General features: G+C 42.0%; 1 protein-coding gene across 1 annotated transcript in view; it reads left to right on the top strand.

The window, feature by feature from the left end:
• Positions 1-24,587, top strand: part of LOC122562332 (unconventional myosin-XV-like) — a 447,653-nt gene that overhangs the window by 208,041 nt on the left and 215,025 nt on the right. The window contains exon 24 of the mRNA XM_043715207.1: positions 6,365-6,422. Within this exon, the coding sequence (XP_043571142.1) occupies positions 6,365-6,422 (58 nt within the window). The remainder of the gene's footprint in view (positions 1-6,364; positions 6,423-24,587) is intronic.

Raw genomic sequence — 24,587 nt, forward strand, 5'->3', positions numbered from 1 at the left:
TGAAGCTGGTTGTAGCAGCTCTTATTCCTCTCTGTTACACCTAAATGCTGGGGTTCTCTTACTGCTGCTAGAACTTTGCCAAGGGTGTGTTTATGGGATATTACGATCTTGGAACAGCCAGTCAGTGGTAGTTAACATATATTGACATGTTAAGTATTTCTTAGAGTTAAGCTTTTTAAAAATTTTATTTTGTCTGTATTTTAGCTCTCGTGCAAGAATAAAGTGTTTTTAGCTTCAAGCCAATCGAATTACATCTGGAATGCCTTACACTTGCCTGTAAAAATGAGAAAAAGTTGGGGGCTCGGCTATCTTTATAATTTTTGAGAGGGCTTGGTCTGATCCATAACAGTGTATTTAAGACAGAGTTAGATAGATTCTGTATTTCGTAAGGGGATTGATGGTTTCAGGACAATGGGATTGAGAAACATATCAGCCATGGATGAATGGCAGAACAGACTCAAGGGGCTGAATGACCAATCCTTTTCCTATATTTTATGGTCTTGTGGTCTATCTTATGAAATGCCTGATTGGCATTTAATGCCACTGATCCTTCCTGGAGGAGGCAACAGAACTCTCTAACGAGCTCTCCAGACAGTAGTGCAAAGTGCAAAGAGAGCAACACAGCTACTTCTGTAAGTCTCTGCTTGGATTCTATTTGAAGTGTCAGTGGTTGTGATCCACCTGGTTACAGCTTTGATAGACGGTCCTCAAAATCCACTCAACCAATTGTCAAGTTCTCTGAAGTAAGCAACTGCCCTTGATACATTTGGATTGAGCAGTGACATCAGACTGCCCTTTGCTTTAACTTGTAGAAATTTTCCACAGCCTCAGCCATTGCTCCACTTGGCTGGCATAGCCTATCATCTGAATTGTGTTTGTCTCATGTCACTAAGTTCATTCTGAAGGAGAGCCAAATTGAACACGAAACATATCTCAGTTTCTTTTTTCACAGATGCTGCCAGACCTGCTAAATTTCTGCAGCCTTCTCTACTTTTATTTCAGATCTCCAGCATCTGCAATATCTTTGTTTCGGAGAAAATAAATCCTTTGGTGCTAACATTAGGGTGCCAGCTCCAGTTCTCCAACTCTTTAGATAGATTAGATTAGATAACTTAGTGTGGAAACAGGCCCTTCAGCCCAACAAGTCCACACCGACCTGCCTAAGCACACCCATCCAGACCCATTCCCCTACATTTACCCCTGCCCCTAACACTATGGGCAATTTAGCATGGCCAATTCACCTAACCTGCACATTTTTGGACTGTGGGAGGAAACCAGAGCACCCAGAGGAAACCCATGCAGACACTGGGAGAATGTGCAAACTCCACACAGTCACCTGAGGTGGGAATTGAACCCAGGTCTCTGGCGCTGTGAGGCAGCAGTGCTAACCACTGTGCCACTCACTTATACATAAACCATTTTGAAAGCAATATTACTAATTTTTCTGCCAGTTTATGCCAAACAATTCTCACTCTTTGTTCTTCCTCATACTTAATATCACAGTTTATGAAGGAATGTGTGGAAGCTTTATCTGTGAACTCAGAAGACAGTAGATAATGTGCCAAAAACTTGAAGCGTATTCTGAAAAATTAAGACATATTTTCACAAAGGAAGTAACTGGACAGAGAACAACAAAGGATATAAATACATAAACAGAAGTTGCTGGCAAAATTCAGCAAGTCTGACAGCATCTGTGGGGAGAAAGCAGAGTTCACATTTCAAGTCCAGTGACCCGTCATCAGAAATGGTGAAGAGTCAAAATGTTAACTTTGCTTTCTCCCACAAATGCTGCAAGGCCTGCTGAGTTTCAGCAGCTGTTTCTGTTCTTCTTTTATGATCTACAGCATAGAACATAGAACAATACAGCACAGAACAGGCCCTTCGGCCCACGATGTTGTGCCGAACATTTGTCCTAGCTTAAGCACCCATCCATGTACCTATCCAATTGCCGCTTAAAGGTCACCAAAGATTCTGACTCTACCACTCCCACAGGCAGCGCATTCCATGCCCCCATCACTCTCTGGGTAAAGAACCCACCCCTGACATCTCCCCTATACCTTCCACCCTTTACCTTAAATTTATGTCCCCTTGTAACACTCTGTTGTACCCGGGGAAAAAGTTTCTGACTGTCTACTCTATCTATTCCTCTGATCATCTTATAAACCTCTATCAAGTCACCCCTCATCCTTCGCCGTTCCAATGAGAAAAGGCCTAGCACTCTCAACCTATCCTCGTACGACCTATTCTCCATTCCAGGCAACGTCCCGGTGAATCTTCTCTGCACCCTCTCCAAAGCTTCCACATCTTTCCTAAAGTGAGGCGACCAGAACTGCACACAGTACTCCAAATGTGGCCTAACCAAAGTCCTGTACAGCATCTGCAGTTCTTTGTTTTATTTTAGACAGAAACGTTTCTAGATCGGTAGGATGTGTAAGTGAGGGTGCCTGTGGATCTGTGTTATAATGGCTTTTAATTTTATTTTATTACAAAAGTTTCACGTAGGCAGAGAAGATTGTTGCCTACATAAAAATGTGAAAGTGAAAGGAAGAGTATGGGATTTTATAGGAGGAAAACCCCAGGTCAGCAGAATAGGCAGATACACATCAACGCAGAGAAATGAAATGTATATTTTGGGATTTTACAAAAACTAAAAAACGAATTTAAAATATAATGTTTTGCAAGCAATATGGTGCATAGATGGAGAACTGACCAGGGACTGAAGCACATTCTCATATTGTCAGGATAGGGTTATGGGTGTGTCCTTGGAGATCTTTTGTTTCCCATTAATAAAAATGATTCAAACACAAGCAAAATGATCTTGGACTTTGATCAAATGCAAGTTCCAAACTAATCAAATACAGCAGAATGAGGAGGATAAAAAATAAATTGGTGAAGTTGGCAGGAAAATAGACAATGTAGTTTAACATCAGGAGCGTGAAGCTGTATGATCAGGGAACAGGAATCAGGATAAAAGAAAAGCAAAGCAAAGCAAAGCAAAGAACATATACACTAAATTTCCCAACAGAGCAGAGGAACCGAAATCAAGAGGTGATTAGATACAAATGGTGAACTTCACAACAGTTTTAATATTGCATTGCAGTTGTGGCCAGTTTTAAAGGGAAGATTTGAAACTGTATACCAGTCCTGAAAAGGAATAAATGTTAATTCCATAAATAATTTTAAAGGAGTTTTGGAAAGATACTTGCTAATGCGGGCCTTGTTGGTTTACAGTCAAGAAGTAATAATGTGGAATCACGTACGTTTGTTCTTTCAAAGAGCTAAAGCCATCATGATGGCTCTGAGCAGCTGCCTTCTGTGCTGCATGCTTCTCATAAATCAACCTTTCTGTGATTTATTGGAATGAACAAGGAGCCATAGAGAAGGATCATCAGAAGAATGAACTTGGGAGCAATATTTTCCCAAAACGTGAACTTCAGATAATGAACATATATCTAAAGAGTGAAAGATTATAACATTATTTGAAAGAGCTTCGAATGTGTATTTGGAAAGGAAGGATTTTTAAAAATGGGGAAAAGGTGGGGTAACGGTAATGGTATTATAGTACACAGTTCTGACCAAATGTAATCACTGGCATATTGACAATGGATTAGCGAACTCCTTCTACTATGTTTTCCATAAACTGTAACCTTCAGAAATAGTTTACACTAATTTAAATTAATTTCCTCCTGTACATTTCTGGAATAATGTTTCTGTTTGATGTGATATATTTTACATGTATTTGATGTGATATATATATTAGGCAATGTTGATAACAAGATCATGGTTGGATGTGTCAGCTTTATTAATGTAAATAGATTATTGATAGTTGTATGTTTCAAATAGACTAAGGAGGGTAAACAAAGAGACAGCACAGCACAAATATACTCAGGCAAGAGCTGGAAACCATGGCCAGAAATAAACAGAAGTAACATTTTAAAAAATACAGAAGACGACAGATGGACAGATTTTTTTGTCGGGGCATTGTGAGGTTGACCATTTATTATATCAGTATCAATTTTACATAACTCAGCTCTCAATGTGGAGCTTCATTTTCACAAATGACTTCACAAATCACATGTATGATACAGGTCAGGTCAGGATGTTCATAGAGTCATAGCACCATACAACACAGAAACAGCCTTCGATCCAATTCTTCCATGCCAACCAAGTTTCCCAAACTAAACTAGCTCCGCTTACTTGCATATCCCTCTAAACCTTTTCTATTTATGTACCTATCCAAATGTCTTTTAAACGTTGTAGCTGTACCTGCATTTCCCACTTCTTCTGGCAGTTCATTCCAAATACGAGCCACCCTGTGTGTGAAAAACCTGCCCCTTAGGTCCCTAATAAATCTTTCTCCTCTCACCTTAAAAATACGTCATACACCATCTTGTTTTGGAAAGACGTTTGCTATTCACCTTATCTCTGCCCTGATGATTTTATAAACCTCTTTAAGGTTTTTAACCTCCTACATGCCAGTGAAAAAAGTCTCAGCCTATCACCCTCTCCTTATAACTCAAACCTTCCAGGCATGGCAACATCCTGGTAAATCTTTTTTTTGAGCCCTCTCCAACTGTCCTACTAAAACCCAAAAGCTTTTGCTTCTCCCTCCACACCACTTCAGAAAGTTTTAGGAGTTATCCCAAACATCCCCCAAAAATTCCAGAATCTTATTTATGAGCACTGTACAATTTATGTTGTACACTCTCAAATTCTCCCATTCTAAACCAGACCTCTTGATTCCCCAGGAAGTGTTTCTCATACTGTTTGAAATGAAATCACTGTGACAACAGAAGTACTTGCAAGTTGATTATTGAATGCTTTCAGAACACAAACCAAGCCGACATGCCACTAGTTCAAATCCAAATTTGAAAATAAACTATATTCAAAACTAGGCAAATCACACACCTTACATCTCAAGTTATAAACATGTTAATGTTAATTTTTGAGTGTGTTAATCTGGTATAGTGTAGGACATTAATCTGGTCAGGTAACTGTGAGCACCAGGAATTGAGCTTGCTGTCACATGCTCTTTAAAGTTTACCTTATACAAGTTTTGATAAATCCTCAGTAAGGATGCTGATTTTCCATTTTCAGTGGTTACTAAAGATGCACATTGACATGTCATGCCCATAATTCCAGTGAAAATCCTAAAATCCAATATAACAAAAGTGGAATTTTATGATTCCATCAACATCGACGAACAATGCTGATTATCAATGCTGTCCCACTCAGAAATAAGTAGATCCAATCATAAGATTATCCTGGCTGTGTCAGCAATTCTCATTGAGAGATTCCTTCCAAAGACTGCATTAACACACTGCAAGGTCCCTTGGTTTTTCACATTGAATCTTGCAGCTTATTGGTAGGGAGATGAATAGTGAAGAGAACAGCTATACAATGCAGGAGAATGTCAAGAGAACATAACAGTGACATCTTCAACCTGGAAAAGCTTGGAAAGGGTTAATGAGGCAAGGGGAATACAGTATGAATGGTTGGGCCCTGGAAAGTATTGAAGGTCAGAGGGAACTTGGTGTGCATGTCCACAGATCCGTGAAAGTGATAGGGCAGGTAGATAGGTGGTTAGGAAGGCATATAAAGATAGTTTGTTTTGTTAGCCAAGTCATAGAATACAAGAGCAGCAACGTTATGCTGGAATTGTAGTAAGGACTGTTAGGCTGCAACTGTAGTACTACTTGTATTTCTGTTCGCCATATTATAGGAAGGATTGATTGCATTAGCGAAGGTGCAGAGGAGATGAACCAGGATGCTGCCTGGGCTGGAAGATCTGAGCTATGAGGAAAGATTGGGTAGACTGGTATTTGCCTTGGAGCACCAAAGATTGAGAACAGACCTGGTAAAGGTCTATAACGTCATGAGGGTCATGGGAAGGCACTTTTTACATTAGAGAGATCAATAACCAGGGGACGTCAATTTAAGATAAGAGGTAGAAGACTAAGAGGAGAGTAAGGAGAAGGCGGTGGGAGTCAGCACTCAGCTGGAAAGGGTAATTTAATCATAAACTCTCATAACAATGTAACAGTACTTAGACATTCACTTACATTGTCATAGCTCCAGGGCTATGAGGCAAAGTCTGGAAAATGGGATAAGTGCAGTCAGATATTTGTTAACTGGTGCAGACACGGTGGGTCAAATTATCTCCTGCACTGTAAACGTCAAACACACTTACACAAAAACACACACACACACACACACACACACAGTCAGACATGCATACACACACTCACACAGATGGAAACACATACAAACAAAAACATACACGCAACAGACACAAATGTACACACACAGACAAATAAACCTATTGTCACCTTCTCAATTAATATCTTTCTCTTTGTCTCTGCAGGATGTTGGGTTGCTGGAGATACCAGCAGAGCTCGCTGCTCTGTTAGAATTTGCTGACCGTAAGTTTCTGTGCTTTGACAATGTGTGCTTCATTAGTGAAGGTGTGTAAACCTCTCTTTTACTCATGATTGGGTGAAGATTCTCTGACTGCCTGAGATGCCTCATGATGCTTTGTATGAGTGTTCTATATGGTGAGGTTTCATTAAATTCCAAGAGCATTAAACAGATTAAATTTGACAAAAATTACTTGTTCCAGGAAATAGCAAAGTCATTGCCTGAGGATCCTCCCCAAGCCCAGGTCACCAGAAAGGGAGTTGACCCAGAACTGCTTAACGGCACCAAAAATGAAAACTGTTGAACACTGGATGCTGTAGACCTCAATGTCTATATGACACTGAAATTAACCTTTCATATTTATCACTTCTGACTCACATCCTCTCTGACCACAGCCGAGAAATTCAGTCACCATTTCCACCCTCGATCAATCTCTGTTCGATTGGCCTTAATTTGGTGTCCTGCACCTCATCATGGCCTGTGTTTCCCACAGTCACCTTTTCCTGATCCTCTTGCTTCCCCTATTATCTGCTGAAGGTAGTTTCCTTTATGTAACTAAATTGTAAGCTTTATAAAATTGTTGGTGGAACTAAAGCAGATGGCCTGCTGTTTGTATTGATTTACTGCTACTTTACATCAATTTATGGTTTCCAGGAGGATGTTAATTGTACATTGATTCAGTTCACTTTAATGCAAGTCTTTAAAATCATGGAAAGATTTGACAGAGTAGGCATACAATAGATGTCTCCCACAAGTCTAGTCGCATCTGTGGAGAGAAAGCAGAGTCATATAGATGTACAGCGCAGAAACAGACACTTTGGTCCAACTTGTCCATGCTGACCAGATATCCTAAACTATTCTAGTCCTATTTACCAGCACTTGACCTGTATCCCACTAAGCCCTTCCATCTAGATGCGTTTTAAATATTGTAATTGTACCAGCCTCCACCATTTCCTCTGGCAGCTCACTCCATACATACACCACCCTTTGCATGAAAAAGTTGCCCCTTAGGTCTCTTAAATTTTTCCCCTCTCACCCGAAACCTATGCCATCTAGTTCTGGACTTCCCTACCCCAAGGAAAATACCTTGTCTATTTACCTTATCCATGCCCCTCATGATTTTATAAACCTCTATAAGATCACCCTCAGCCTCCAATGCTCCAGGGAAAGCAGCCCCAGCCTATTCAGCCTCTCCTATAGGTGAAACCTTACAATCCCAGCTGGGCCCAGTGTTGAGCCCAGTGACCCTTCTTCAGAACAGAAATTAGCTAGGAAAAGGTTGGTGTATGTACTGAAAATGGTGTTGTGTGGGGTGAAGGTGTAAACGTAGGTGGAGATGGAGCCCAGAGAGAGAGAGAGAGAGAGAGAACATAAAAAATAACAGCGCAGCAAGTTTTGAAAAGATTTGTAGCTCAGGTTGAGGTTCTGGATGTAGGTTCACTCACTGAGCTGCAAGGTTCATTTTCAGGCGTTTTGTCACCCTACAAAGAACACCTTCAGTGAGCCTCCTTCATCCGGAGGCTCACTGAAGATGTTACCTAGAATTGTGATGAAACATTTGAAATGGAACCTTCCAGCTCAGCGAGCAAATCTACATCCATTACAGCGCAGTACAGGCCCTTTAGTCCTCGGTTTTGTATCGACCTGTGAAACCAATCTAAAGCCCATCTAACCTACACTATTCCATTATCATCCATATGTTTATCCAATGATCATTTAAATGTTCTTAATGTTGGCAAGTTGACTACTGTTGCAGGCATGCATTCCACACCTTTACTACTCTTGGAGTAAAAAACCTACCTCTGACATCTGTCCTTTATCTATCACCCCTCAATTTAAAGCTATGTCCCCTCCTGCTAGCCATCACTATCCAAGGAGAAAGCCTCTCATTGTTCACCCTATCTAATCCACTGATCATCTTGTATGTCTCTATTAAGTTGCTTCTTAACCTTCTTCTCTCAAAAAAAAACAGCCTCAAGTCCCTCAGCCTTTCCTTGTAAGACCTTCCCTCCATACCAGGCAAAATCCTACTAAATCTCCTCTGCACTCTTTACAGTGCTTCCACATCCTTCTTATAATGAGGCGACCAGAACTGTACGCAATACTCCAAGTGCGCCAGCACCCAGAGTTTTGTACAGCTGCAACATGACCACATGGCTCTGAAACTCAATTCCTCTCCCAATAAATGCTAACACACCATATGCCTTCCTAACAACCCTATCAACCTGGGTGACAGATTTCAGGGATCTATGTACATGGACACCGAGATCTCTCTGCTCATCCACACTACCATGAATCTTACCATTAGCCCAGTACTTTTTATTCCTGCTGCTCCTTCCAAAGTGAATCACCTCACACTTTTCCGCATTAATCTCCATTTGCCACCTCTCAGCCCAGCTCTGCAGCTTATCTATGTCCCTCTGTAACCTGCAACATGCTTCCCCACTTCCACAACTCCACCGACTTTAGTGTCATCCGCAAATTTACTAATCCATCCATCTATATCTTCATCCAGGTCATTTATAAAATTGACAAACAGCAGTGGACTGAAAAGAGTTCTTTGCTGTACACCACTAGTAACTGAACTCCAGGATAACATTTCCCATCAACCACCACCCTCTGTCTTTTTTCAGCTAGCCAATTTCTGATCAAAACCACTAAATTCCCCTCAATACCATGCCTCTGTATTTTCTGTAATAGCCTAACTTGGGGAACCTTATCAAACGCTTTACTGAAATCCATTAACACTACATCGAGCACTTTACCCTCATCCACCTGTTTGGTCACCTCCTTCAGAACAGGAGTTGGCAGACAAAAGGATGGATACTGGTAACATAGGGAAAAAGAGCTGCTGATGGGGACCATTAGTGGGTGATAAAATCAGCTCATATGATGACAAGACCTGAGATGGAGGAAAGATGTGGAAGAAGGAGCTCAGGCCCTATAATTATTGAACTCAAGATTGAGTACTGCAGGGTTCCCAAGTGGAAAATGAAATGCTGCATCTCTTTCCAGGTCATTTAGAGAAGTACAAGTGGATTAGAAAACTGCAAATATAATGCTTCCGTTTTTCTCAAGAGGGGAAGAAGACAGAAAACAGGAAATGACAGGCTAGTTATTGGATTCCTTGAATCCAGCTGCTTGAAAGCCAGGGTTGTCCGAAAACTGATCCTTTGTGTCATTTTTAATTAAATAATAATAAAAAATCCTCAACTGGGCAATTTCCTTCGGCACTGTATTGGTGTAGGCTTCACACACAGCTCTATCCACGTGGCAAGTAATGCTTCACACGACCTGGTTCGCTCATGTTCTTCAGGTGCCATCCACATCTGGTCTGGTCTACATGTGCCTCCAGACCCACAGCAATGTGGCTGACTCTTACATATCACCTAAATTGACCTAACAATCCACTAAGTTGTATGAAACCACCACAAACTCTAAATATAATAGTCTCCCTGTACCCGCTGGGAATATGTTCCAAGACCTAAAGTGGAAGCCTGAAATGGCGGATAGTAGCAAACCCATTCATTTAAATGGGAAATTTACCTCCCCGGCAACCCCCTGGTCCCTGCTTCTGGAATGTTCCGTGTGATATGTTTGGGCTGCAGTAAACTGCAAGTAACTGAAACCACAGAAACCGATTCCACAGATACGGTGGTCACCCTGTAAAGAAATGAAACCAGATGGACCACCTGACATCAACCAAAGTACATGAACAACAAGAGCATACACAGCCCTACAACAACAGACCAACAACAGGCCTTAGCGCCGACATTCAGAGAGGTGTCTCACTGACTAATTAAGCAACAGCTTGGCATAGTCATACTCATGGAATTGTACCTTACAACATCTCAGACACTGCCATCACTGCCCCTAGGCATGCCCTGTCCCACTGACAAGACAGTCCCAGCAGAAATGGCACAGTGATATACAATCAGGAAGAGTTGTCCTGGAAGTCTTCAGCATTGACTCTAGACCCCATGAAGACTCACAGCATCAGGTTAAACATGGACAAGGAAACCTCCTGCTGATTACCACATATTGTTATCCCTTCTCCCTCCCCACCCAGCTGATGAATCAATACTCTTGCACATAGGAGGAGGAAGCACAGAGGGTGGGAGAGGCACTTAATGAATTTTGAAATCCACCACCATGAGTGGCTCAGCAGCAGCACTACTTATCAGGCTGGTTGGATCCTAAAAGACATAGCTGCTAAACCTGGTGTTCTTCATAGCAGGTGGTGAGGGATCCAACTAGAGGGAAAAACATGCTTGATCTCAGCCTCACCAATCTGCTTGCTACAGAAGCAATATATCCACGTTGGAGTAAACTCCACACAGTCATTGAGAATCATGTTGCATGGCATTATCACTGTGCTGAATGGGAAAGACTTTGAACAGATCCAGCAACTCAAACGTGGGCATCCCTGAGGCTCTGTGGGCCATCAGCAACAGCTGAATCATACTCCAGCACAATCTGCAACTTCATGGCATGGCATATCCTCAACTCAACCATTAATATCAAGCCAAGTGATCAACCCTAGTTCAATGAAGAATATAGGAAGGTGTGCCAGGAGCAGTGCCAGATATACCTAAAAATGAGGTGCCAACCTGCTAAGCTACAAAACAGAATTACTTCCATGCCAAACAGCAAAAGCAGCAAGTGATAGACAGAGCTCAGTAATTCCACAACCAACCAATCAGATCTAAGCTCAGTAGTCCTGCCATATCTGGTCATAGATGGTGATGGACAATTAAACATTTCACTGCAGGCTCCACAATTAGCCCTGAAGAAGGGCTAATGCCCGAAACGTCGATTCTCCTGTTCCCTAGATGCTGCCTGACCTGCTGCGCTTTTCCAGCAACACATTTCCATCTCTGATCTCCAGCATCTGCAGACCTCACTTTCTCCACAAATATCCCCAACCTCAGTGATGGAAGAGCCCAGCACAAGAATGCAAAGAACAGGAGACCAGAGGAAAAGTTAAAAAAGAAAAGTAATAAAATTGGGTGACAGAGTCATATGGACAGGGAGATTACTAAATTCTAAAGAAACAATGAGCATACGGGCACTTTATCTGAATACCCGTAGTATTTGAAACAACGTCAATGAACTTGTTATGCAAATCAGTACAGAAGGGTTTAATGTAGTTGCCATTACAGAAACGTGGTTGCAGGGTGGTGTTGACTGGGAATTAAATATCCAAGGGTATCAGGTAATTAGGAAGTATAGGCAGGAAGGTAAGGGAGGTGGGGTCACGCTGTTAGTTAAGGATGAGATTATGGCAATAGGGAGAGACAATATAAAATCTAAGGAGCAAAATGTTGAATCCATTTGGGTGGAAATCAGGAATAGTAAGGGGAAGAAGTCACTGGTGGGAGTAGTCTATAGGCCACCCAATAATAATGCTACAGTGGAACAGATGATCAGTCAAGAAATCTCTGATGCCTGTAAGAATGGAACAGCAATGGTGATGGGGGACTTTAATGTGCACATTGATTGGCCGAATCAAGTAGAGGCAGTCTTGAAGAGAAATTCATACAACTCAGCATGATAATTTTCTCAAACAACGTACTACGGAATCTATCAGTGAGCTTGCAATCTTAGATCCAGTCCTGTGTAATGAAAAAGGTAAAGTTAATGATCATGTAGTTAAGGATTCTCTCGGAAAGAGTGATCACAGTATGATCAAATTTCAGATACAAATGGAGGGTAAAATAGTATCATCTAGAACTAGGGTGTTACGCTTAACCAAGAAAGATGATAATGGAATGAGGAAGGAGTTGGCTAAATTAGACTGGGAACACAAGTTACATGGTGGAACAGTTGAAGAACAGTGGAAGACTCTCAAAGAGATTTTTCACCATGCTCAAGGAAAGTATATTCTGGTCAAAAACTAGGATAGCAAGGGTAGAAGGAACCAGCTTTGGATAACCAAGGAAATAAAAAGCTTAGAAAGGAGCCAAGAGTAATGGGAATAGGAAGATTGGAAAAACTTTAAAAAGCAACAAAGAACAATGAAGAAAGGAAAGATAGATTATGAATGCAAACTAGCACAGAATATAAAAACAGGTAGGAAAGATTTTTATAAATATGTGAAAAGGAAAAGGGTGGATAAAGTGGATATAGGTCCATTGCAGGATGAGGAAGGGGAATGAAAATTGGGTAATGCTGAAATGGTTATGCCTTTAATAACTGTTTTGTGTCAGTCTTCACAGTGGCAGATGTGTCTAACATGCCAAAGAATGATGTTAAGGATACATCGGGAGGTGAGAACCTCAGTTCAATTGTTATCACTAAAGGGGAAGTGTTGAGCAAACTCGAGGGTCTCAAGGTAGATAAGTCTCCTGGGCCTGATGGAATGCATCCCATTCCATGGGTGCTGAAAGAAATGGCAAAAGTTATAGTAGATGTGTTAGAGGTAATTTATCAAAATTCACAGGACTCCGGTCAGGTCCTGGCAGACTGGAAGACAGCAAATGTCACGTCGGTGTTTAGAAATGGATGTAGGCAAAAGGCCTGAAGAAGGGCTTATGCCTGAAACGTCGATTCCCCTGTTCCCTGGATGCTGCCTGACCTACTGCGCTTTTCTAGCAACACATTTTCAGCAGGTAACTATAGGCCAGTAGCTTAACATCTGGAGTTGGGAAAATGCTGGAGGTTATCATTAAAGAATAAATGGTGAGACATCTGAATGGAAGAAGTGCTATCAGGCAAACCCAACATGGATTCAGGAAGGGAAGGTCATGTTTGACAAACTTACTGGAGTTCTTTGAGGATGTAACAAGCATGGTGGATGGAGACGAACAGGTGGATGTTATTTACCTGGCTTTCCAGAAGGCATTCGATAAGGTGCCTCATAAAAGATTCATCCATAAGATTAGAATGCACAGAGTTGCAGGGAATGTACTACATGGATAGAACAAAGAAAATTTATAGCCCAGGAACAGGCCTTTCGGCCTCCAAGCCTGAGCCGATCCAAATGTACTGTCTAAACCTGTCGGTCAGTTCCTAAGCATTTATATCCCTCTGCTCCCCACTTACTCATGCATCTGTCCAGATGTATCTTAAGTGAATCTACCGTGCCTGCCTCTACCACCTCTGCTGGCAACGCATTCCAAACACCCACCACCCTCTGTGTGAAGTACTTGCCACACGTATCCCCCTTAAACTTTCCACCTCTCACCTTGAAAGCATGACCTCTCGTTATTGAATCCTTCACTTTGGGAAAAAGCTTGTCTCTATCCACCCTGTCTACACCCTTCATGATTTTGTAAACCTCATAGAGGACTGGTTAACCAGTAAAAGCAGAGATAAATGAGTGTTTCTCTGGTTGGAGATCAGTGGTGAGCAGGGTGTCACAGGGGTCGGTGTTGGGCCCGCAACTGTTCATGATATGTATCAGTGATGTGGAAGAAGAGACCAGGTGTGCTGATGACACTAAGTTGAGTGGAAAGCCAAACTATGCAGAGGATGTGGAGAGTCTGCAGAAAGCCTTTGGTAGGTTAAGTGAGTGAGCAGGGGTCTGGCAGATGGAGTACAATATTGGTAAATGTGAGGTTATTCACTTTGGAAGTAAAAATAGGTATTATTTAAATAGTGAAAGATTGCAGCATGCTGTTGTGCAGATGGACTTCGGAGTGCTCGTACATGACTTGCTAAAAGTTGATTTGCAGGGGCAACAGGTAGTCAGGAAGGCAAATGGAATATTGGCTTTCATTTCTGGAGGGATTGAATTTAAGAGCAGGGAGGTTCTGCTGCAATTGTACAAGGTGTTGGCGAGGCTGCACCTGGAGTGTTGTGCGCAGTTCTGGTCTCCTTACTTGAGGAAGGATATACTGGCTTTGGAGGCGGTGCAGAGGAGGTTCACCAGGTTGATTCTGGAATTGAGGGTGTTGAGGAGAGGTTGAGCTGCCTGGGACCTTACTCACTAGAACTTAGAAAATTGAGAGGGGCCGTTATAGAAACATGTAAAATTATGAAAGGGATAGATAAGATAGAGGCAGGCAATTTGCTTCTGCTAATGGGTGAGACTAGAACTAGGGAGCATGTCCTCAAGACTAATGGGAGTAGATTTAGGACAGAAATGAGGATGAGGAGGAACTGCTTTTCCCCAGAGAGTAGTAAATCTATGGAGTTATTTGCCCAAGGAAGCAGTAGAGGCAGCTTCATTAAATATATTCAAGACACATTTGGATGGGTTTTTGCCTGCTAGGGGAATTAAGGGTTTGGGGATAATGCAGAAAGGAGAAGCTAAGATGGTGGATAGATCAGTTATGATTTTAATGAATGGCGGAGCAGGCTCAATGGGCCTAATGACCCACTCCTGTTTCTGTTACTATGAAATACTATGAAATTTTATTACTATTAAATTTACAAACATCTTCAAATAGGCAAGTCAATCACTTTCTAACTCCTCAAAGCTTGTCCACCATCTACAAGGCAGAGGTCAGGCGTGTGATAGAATACACGCCACTTGCCCAAATGGGTGCAGCTCCAATAATACTCCAGAAATTTGACACTGTCCAGGAGAAAGCAACCTGATAATTGGCACCACATCCACAAACATCTACTACCTCCACCAATGATGATCAGTAGCAGCAGTGCCTACTATCTACAAGCTGTACTGCAGACAATCACTAAAATATCATTGGACAGCACCTTCCAAACCCATAACCACTACCCTCTCAAAAGGGGAAAGGCAGCAGATACATAAAAATGCCACCAACTGCAAGCTCACCTCCAAGCCACTCACCATCCTGACTTGGAAATATATAACCGTTGATTCAGTGTTGCTGGTCAAAATCCTGGAAGTCCCTTCCTAAAAGAACTGTGGATGTACCTACACTCAAAAGGATTGCAGTGGTTCAAGAAGACTGCTCACCATTAACTTCTCCAGGGCGATTAGGGAGGCCGATAACTTGCCCAGTCAGCGATACTCACATTCCATGACCGATTTATAAAAAATTCCCAATCCAACTCAACCTGACCTACCTATGACCTAAATCACCAAACCTGAAATCAAAAAAGGCACTGTGTAGGCACAGTAGTCTGAATAGCCTCCTCTGTACGGTAACAATTCTGTGATACCCGAAACTGAACAGTGTTACAATGCTGAGAGTGCCCGATTTGTGGTAATGAATAGTATTAGCTGTAGAAAATCGTATAATGTTGAGTTTATGTGAGTTAATGAAAGGATACTCATTTTTGATAAACTTGACAATTGTAACCAGCAACTTTACCCTTTGTATAAAGGAAAAGCTTAATGCTTTGGTGGAATTTGGATTTTCAAAAGTAAGAACAAGTTGCCAAATAAAAGTTTACTATGGAAGACGAGAGCTCATGGTTTGAGGGAATTCGCATGGATAGATCGGCTAATAAACAGGAAACAGAGAATCATGATAAATTACAAGTTGAAACTAGAATTAGTGGGATGCATCAGGAATCAGTGTGAGGACTTGATTGGAGGATGTGATTTTTAAAAAAATTCATTCACATGATATGGGCATCACTGGCCAGGCCAGCGTTTATTACCATCCCTAATTGCCCAAAGGGCAGTTAAATGTCAACCACATTGCTGTTGGTCTGGAGTCACATGGAGTCACAGACCTTATAAGGATGGCAGTTTCCTTCCCTAACAGACATTCATGAACTAGAAGGGCTTTTCCTGACAATCAAAACTGGTTTCATAGTTCTCATTACACTTTTAATTCTAGATTTTTATCCTTGCCATGGCAAGATTTGTACTGAAATCCCTAGAGCCTCTGGATTAACAGTCTAACGATAATCCCTCTAGGCCATCACCTCCCATTGTTGTCACATTTACTAACAATATGATAGATAGGAAGCAAGTTGTGTGGACGGCACAAAGATTTTGCAAAGGGATAGAAGTTGGTGAAGATTGTGGGTGCAGATTTGGCAAATAGAATATAATATGAACAAATGTGAGATTAGGCACTTTAGTTGAAAAATAAGATATTACTTAAATGGAAAAGATAACAGAATTCTGTGGAGCAAAGTGGTCTTGCGTTTGATTTGATTTATCATTGTCAAATGAATCACAAAAAGTCAGTATGCAAGTACAACAAGTAATTAAGAAATTAAGTGGAATGCTAGTCCTTACTGCAAGGGGATTGGCCTGTAAAAGTGAGAAAGTGTTGTTACAATTGTACAGCATATTGGTAAGATGCACCTATACTGCTATGTACAGTTTTGGTCTCCTTATTTTGGTCTACTGAGGAAAGATTGAGCAGGTTCAGCCTGTATTGATTGATATTTAGAAGAATAAGAGGTGATTTTATAAATTCTGAGGATACTTGACAGGGGAGATCCTGAGAAGATATTTTCCTCGTTGGGGAATCCAGAATTTAACAGGTACAGTGGTCTGACATGGAGGTTGAATCCCTCTGCTAATTAAAACTAACACCCCAGAAAAGCTCGCCTCATCTCGTAATCTGCTAAAAGTGAGAGTGAGTGAAAGAAAACCCCTGATTTCCACTATTAACAGAAAAAAAATAACAATTTATTTTCCTAACTGTAACAGTGAACACTAAACAAAAACTATTAACAAATCTATGTCACCTTTTTCTTAACTAATCTCTATCTGACCTGGACTTGATTAAAATACTGATCCAATATCACGATTACTAAACATTAAATTAACTTAATCTCTCAAAGTCCATACAGTCTCTTATGCTGTATTCTTTCCAGTCTTTTAAATCTGCTGCTTTCTTCTGTCTTTCTGAATCTGCTGTCTTCTCCCTGAGTCATCTTCGATGATTTCTCTTTTTGACTGCGAATGTCTTTGTATGAAATTTCTTTGGTGCCTATGATAGATGATGCCTTCTGAGAGATTTCTTTGAGGGCATTGAGAACCCTTTCCAGATGGCATGTGCTGTCATGGGCAGTTTGCGCTGACTAATGTTTGAAATGCCTTTCCTTAGAGGCTGAATAGGCTGGGGCTGTTTTCTCTGGAGTGGCAGAGGCTGAGGTTTATAAAATCATGAGGGGCATGGATAGGGAAAATAGACAATGTCTTTTCCCTGGGTTGGGGAAGTCCAGAACCAGTATTCTATGTTTTTTTGTTTTTGCTGCTGTTTGCCTATTATTTACTATCTATGCAACTTAACTCTGGGATCTACTTGCATTGCTCACAAGACAAAGTTTTTCACTGTGCCTTGGTACACATGACATTCAATTCAATTTCAAATTCAATTGGCATAGGTTTAGGGGAACGATGGGGTGGCACGGCGGCTCAGTGGTTAGCACTGCTGCCTCACAGCACCAGGGGCCCGAGTTCAATTCCCGCCTTGGGTGACTGCCTGTGTGGAGTTTGCGCATTCTCCCAGTGTCTGTGTGAGTTTCCTCCGGGTGCTCCGGTTTCCTCCCACAATCCAAAGATATGCAGTTCAGGTGAATTGGCCATGGTAAAATGCCCATAGTGTTAGGTGCATTAGTCAGGGATAAATATGGGGAATGGTTCTGGGTGGTTTACTCTTCGGAGAGTCGGTGTGGACTTGTTGGGCCGAAGGGCCTGTTTCCATACTGTAGGGAATGGAATTTAAAGTGTCCTAAGCGGCACCCTTTTCATGCAAAGGGTGGTGCATAAATGGAATGAGTTGCCGGGGGAAGTGGTGGAGGCTGGTACAATTATTACATTGAAAAGGCATCTGGGTGGGTACATGATGCCTTGTGGTTGTTATGGGGGACTTTAACTTTCCTGATATTGATTGGGAAAGCTATAGCTCAAGTTCGTTAGATGGGTCAGTGTTTGTTCAATGTGTGCAGGAGAGTTTCCTGACACAATATGTAGACAGGCCAACAAGAGGTGAGGCCATACTGGATTTGGTTCTGGGTAACGAACCAGGCCAGGTGTTAGAATTAGAGGTAGGTGAGCACTTTGGGGACAGTGACCACAATTCGGTGACCTTTACTCTAGTGATGGAGAGGGATCAATGGAGAGGGCAAGAGTTATAGATGGGGGCAGGGAAATTATGATGCTGTGAGGCATGACTTAGGATGTGTGGCCTGGAAAAGTAAGCTTCAAGGCAAGGATGTAATTGATATGTGGAGCTTGTTCAAGGAGCAAATATTGAGTGTCCTTGATAATTATGTACCTGTCAGGCAGGGAGGAAAGGGTCGTGCGAGGGAGCCGTGGTTTAATAAGGAATTGGAATCCCTTGTTAAATGGAAGAGGGCGGCCTATCTCAAGATGAGACGTGAAGGTACAATTGGGGCGATTGAGAGTTATAGGGTAGCCAGGAAGGACCTGAAGAGAGAGCTAAAAGCAGAAAGGAGGGGACATGAAAGGTCCTTAGTAGATAGGATTAGGGAAAACCCTAAGGCTTTCTATAGGTATGTCAGGAACAAAAGAATGACTAGGGTAGGAATTGAGTGTCCTTGATAAGTATGTACCCGTCAGGCTGGGAGGAAAGGGTCGTGTGAGGGAGCCGTGGTTTAATAAGGAATTGGAATCCCTTGTTAAATGGAAGAGGGCGGTCTATGTAAAGATGAGGCGTGAAGGTTCAATTGGGGCGATTGAGAGTTATAGGGTAGCCAGGAAGGACCTGAAGAGAGAGCTAAGAGCAGCAAGGAGGGGTCATGAAAGGTCCTTAGTCGGTAGGATTAGGGAAAACCCTGAGGCTTTCTATAGGTATGTTAGGAATAAAAGAATGACTAGGGTAGGAATAGGTCCAGTCAAGGATAGTAGGGGGAAGTTGCGTGTGGAGGTGGAAGAGATTGGGGAGACACTGAATGAATACTTTTCTTCAGTATTCACTCAGGAACAGGGCATTGTTGTCGATGAGAATACTGAGTCTCAAATAAGTAGAATGGATGGCTTTGTGGTATGTAGTGAAGAGGTGTTGGAAATTCTGGAAAGGGTGAAAATAGATAAGTCCCCTGGGCCTGATGGCATTTATCCTAGGATTCTCTGGGAAGCAAGGGAGGAGATTGCAGAGCCATTGGCCTTGATTTTTATGTCCTCTTTGTCTACAGGAGTAGTCCCAGAAGACTGGAGGATAGCAAATGTGGTTCCCTTGTTCAAAAAGGGGAGTAGGGATAGCCCTAGTAACTATAGGCCGGTGAGTCTCACTTCTGTTGTGGGCAAAGTCTTAGAGAGAATTGTAAGGGATAGGATTTATGCACATCTGGATAGGAATAATGTGATCAAGGATAGTCAGCATGGTTTTGTGAAGGGCAGGTCGTGCCTCACAAACCTTATTGAATTCTTTGAAAAGGTGACGAAGGAGGTTGATGAGGGGAAAGCGGTAGATGTGGTATATATGGATTTTGTAAGGTGTTTGATAAGGTTCCCCATGGTAGGCTATTGCAGAAAATACGGAGATATGGCATTGAGGGTGAGTTGGAGGTTTGGATTAGGAATTGGCTGGATGGAAGAAGACAGAGGGTAGTAGTTGATGGCAAAGTTTCTTCATGGAGTGCCGTCACTAGCGGTGTTCCGCAAGGATCTGTTTTGGGACCATTGCTGTTTGTCATTTTTATAAATGACCTGGAAGAGGGGTTAGAAGGTTGGGTGAGCAAGTTTGCGGATGATTCGAAAGTCGGAGGAGTTGTTGACAGTGAGGGAGGATGTGGCAGGTTACAGCAGGATATAGAGGAGCTGCAGAGCTGGGCAGAAAGGTGGCAAATGGAATTCAATGTAGCTACGTGTGAGGTGATTCACTTTGGGAAGAATAACAAAAAGATGGGGTACTGGGCTAATGGTCGGATACTTGGTAGTGTGGATGAGCAGAGGGATCTTGGTGTCCATGTACACAGATCTCTGAAAGTTGCCACCCAGGTAAATAGTGCGGTGAGGAATGCATATGGCGTACTGGCTTTTATTGGTAGAGGAATTGAGTTCCGGAGTCCTGAGGTCATGATGCAGTTGTATAAGACTCTGGTGCGGCCGCATCTGGAATATTGTGTGCAGTTTTGGTCGCCATACTATAGGAAGGATGTGGAGGCACTGGAATGGGTGCAGAGGAGGTTTACCAGGATGTTGCCTGGTATGGAAGGAAGATCGTATGAGGAAAGACTGAGATACTTGGGGCTGTTTTCATTAGAGAAAGGAAGGTTTAGGGGTGACTTGATTGAGGTGTACAAGATGATTAGGGGGTTAGATAGGGTTGACAGTGTGAACCTTTTCCTGCGTATGGAGTCGGGTATTACAAGGGGGCATAGCTTTACATTAAGGGGGGTAGATATTGGACTGAAGTTAGGGGTAGGTTCTTCACTCAGCGAGTCGTAAGTTCATGGAATGCCCTGCCAGTAGCAGTGGTGGACTCTCCCTCTTTATGGGCATTTAAGCGGGCATTGGATAGGTATATGGAGGATAGTGGGTTAGTATAGGTTAGGTGGGCTTGGATCAGCGCAACATCGAGGGCCAAAGGGCCTGTACTGCGCTGTATTCTTCTATGTTCTATGAATAGGAAGGGTTTAGAGGGATATGAGCCAGGTGCTGGCAAATAGAACTAGATTAATTTAGGATATCGGGCCGGCATGGATGAGTTGGACTGAAGGGTCTGTTTCCATGCTGTACATCTCTGTGACCCTGTGAGTTGTACCTTCTTATTGGCCCAATGTTGTCAATACAATTAAATTCAAATTCAATTGGTTTTTGGTATCCTGGGCATAATTTAAACTAATTGATTAAATTCAAAGCCCATTGCCTTAACATCATAACACAACCTCAAACTGATTGTTACATATTATTAATTCTCAGCACTCCCTGTGCCTGTCAGCTAGTCACAAACACATGTGCTGTCACAATCTCTCAGCTCAGAAAAGCCACCACTCTCTTAAAGTGACCATACACTCCTCTGACTTCATAACAACAGGTTCAGAACAAAGTGTCTCCTGTTTAAAATGAAAAACGATGAGGAGAGTGATAGAAGCTGGGACAATAAATATATTCAAAATTGAGTTGGACGTATCTTTTTTTATTCTTTCATGGGAGGAGCATCACTGACACAGCTTAGATTAGATTACTTAGTGTGGAAACAAATCCACAACGACCCACCGAAGCGCAACCCACCCAGACCCACCCAGACATTTACCCCTGCACCTAACACTATGGGCAATTTAGCATGGCCAATTCACCTGACCTGCACATCTTTGGTCTGTGGGAGGAAACCGGAGCACCCAGAGGAAACCCACACAGACACGGGGAGAATGTGCAAACTCCACACAGTCAGTCTCCTGAGGCGGGAATTGAACCCAGGTCTCTGGTGCTGTGAGGCACCGTGCCACCCATTGGGGAGGGGGGTGCGTTGTCCTAAAAGATTGCTGAAGCTGTACTCAACCAGACAAGTATAGAGACTTTCATTACAGTCCTGACTTGTGCCTTGCAGATAGTGGGCAAGCTTCTGGAAATCAAGAGTGTTCCTTCATGCAGAGCCCCCAGATTCTGACATGCTCTTGTGGCCATGATATTTGTATGGCTCGTCCAGTTATATTTCTGTTCAATAGTATCCCAGAGAATATGCAGCTAGAGAATTGCCAGGTTTGACTATAGGACAAAATTTTTGAGTTCAGTATCTGATAGAAGTGAACCTCATTTCCAACTGAAGTAGTTTCACTGAGAGCTGACATGGTGTCACGATGGTGGTGATACCAAATGGATTAATGTTCCACAGTAATTGCTGTCAAATCAAGGAGATGTTCAATAGGACAGGTTCAAAGATGATATCTGAACAAAGCTCTCTGGAAGATGATAGTAACAGCCAATGCATGTTGTTATGCAAAAAAACAACACACCCACAAATCAAGGCCACTTTGATAACTTCTTTGATCTCAAAAGAAGTTTCACAATGATCAGATAAGATCATGTTAGCGAAAGTACTTTTCCGGACTTATAATCTCAAAGTTTTACTGCATTGTAAGTAGAGTGTTACGAGAGTCAGGATAAATGTGATATCCCTGCTTTGTGCATCTGTTTTATGTAATCTTAAATTTAGAAAATTGGTGTAAGGTGTAGTAAATCTTAATTCAGCACAGTATCAGATAGGATGTGAATTATCTGTAACATGACCACAGTTTCACCAAAGAAAATGTAATAGAGCTATCCATGTATGTACTTGTTTAACCTTTGAGTAAACAACTGACAATGTAGTTTACCAATCCTATTTAAGTAATTGGGGAGCTTATGTTCAAAGGATGGAAGGAACCACAACTGACCTGTGTAATTGGATCATTAACAGAGTAGACATTTTCACTCAATGTGTAGTTCGCATCTCAATTGCACTGCCTGAAAATGTGGTGGACACAGGTCCAAATGAGGCATACAGGGGGAATTGTGTGATTATTTGAATAGAAATAATGTGAAGAGCTACAGGGAAAGGGCAGTAAAATCTCAGTAAGTTATAATTACTTTCTTTATCACAGACTCTTGGTAAATTGCATAACTAAGGCTGTGGAATAAGGCTTTAAACTAAATAGTCCAAGGGTGGGAAAATTATGGAAAAAGTTAAAGGGGGGTTAGGGCTCAGCAAAGGTTATTAAAATTTCCAGAACAAGTGTGGCACATATAATTTAATCCAGATAAATGTGAGATGCTGTAGTTTAGTAGGGCAAATCAGAGCAGGACTTATACACTTAATATACTGAAGCTGTGCTGAAGGATGGCACTAAGAGGGACTCGAGCAGTGAGGCAATATGGGCAGAGCTCAGATCTAACCCTCTGAACATCCTATATGTCTCAATTAAGTCGTGTTTCAACCTTCTTCTTTTAAACAAAAACAGCCTCAAGTCCCTCAGCCATTTCTCATAAGACCTTCCCTCCACACCAGGCAACATCCTAGTAAATCTCCTCTGAACCTTTTCCAAAGCTTCAATATCCTTCCTGTACTGCAGTGACCAGAACTCTATGCAATACTCCAAATGTGGCTGCACACCAGAGTTTTGTACAGCTGCAGCATGATCTCATGTTTCTGAAACTCACTCCCTCTACCAATAAAAGCTAACACACGGTATGCCTTTGTAACAACCCTATCAACCAGGGTGGCAACATTCATGGATCTATGTACCTGGACACCAAGATCTCTCTGCTCATCCACACTATCTTACCAATAGCCCAGTACTCTCATTCCTGTTACTCCTTCCAAAGTGAATTATCTCACACTTTTCCTCATTAAACTCCATTTGCCATCTCTCAGCCCAGCTCTGCAGATAATCTAAGTCTTTCTGTAACCTACAACATCCTTTGTCACTATTCACAACTCTACCGAACTTAGTGTCATCTGCAAATTTACTAACCCATCCTTGTATGCCCTCATTCAGGTCATTTATATAAATGACAAACAGCAGTGGACCTAAAACAGATCCTTGTGGTACCCCACAAGTCACTGAACACCAGGATAAACATTTCTCATTAGCCACCACCCTCTGTCTTCTGTCAGCTAGCCAATTTCTGATCCAAACCACTAAATCACCCTCAATCGCATGCCTCCATATTTTGTGCAATAAGCTACCGTGGGGAAACTTATCAAATGTCTTACTGAAATCCATAAATACCAAATCACCTGCTTTAACCTCATCCACCTGTTTGGTCACCATTTCAAAGAACTCAACAAGTTTGTGAGGCATGACCTATCCTTCACAAAAGCATGTTGACTATCCCTAATCAACTTATTCCTCTCTAGATGATTATAAATCCTATCTCTTATAACACTTTCCAACACTTCACCCACAACCGAAGTAAGGCTCACTGGTCTGTAATTTCCAGGGTTGTCTCTACTCCCCTTCTTGTGGAAGGGAACAATGTTTGCTATCCTCCAGTCTTCTTGTACTATTCCTGTGGACAATAACGACAAAGATCAAAGCCAAAAGCTCGGCAGACTCCTCCCTGGATTCCCAGAGAATCCGAGGATAAATCCCATCTGGTCCAAGGGACTTATCTATTTTTACACTTTGCAGAATTGCTAACACCTCCTTCCTTATGCACCTCAATCTCATCTAGTCTAGTAGCCTATATCTCAGCATTCTCCTCGACCATATTGTCTTTTTCTAGTGTGAATACTAATGAAAAGTATTCATTTAGCGCATTCCCCTAACTCCTGTGACTCCACACACAACTACTATGCTTGATTGCTCCTAATTTTACTCTAGTCATTCTTAAGGTCGAGATGGAGCAGAATTTGTAAGGAACGTCCAGGAGGGTTTTATATGTA

This window comes from Chiloscyllium plagiosum, chromosome 24 (genome assembly GCF_004010195.1).
Source record: "Chiloscyllium plagiosum isolate BGI_BamShark_2017 chromosome 24, ASM401019v2, whole genome shotgun sequence".
Classification (NCBI taxonomy): domain Eukaryota; kingdom Metazoa; phylum Chordata; class Chondrichthyes; order Orectolobiformes; family Hemiscylliidae; genus Chiloscyllium; species Chiloscyllium plagiosum.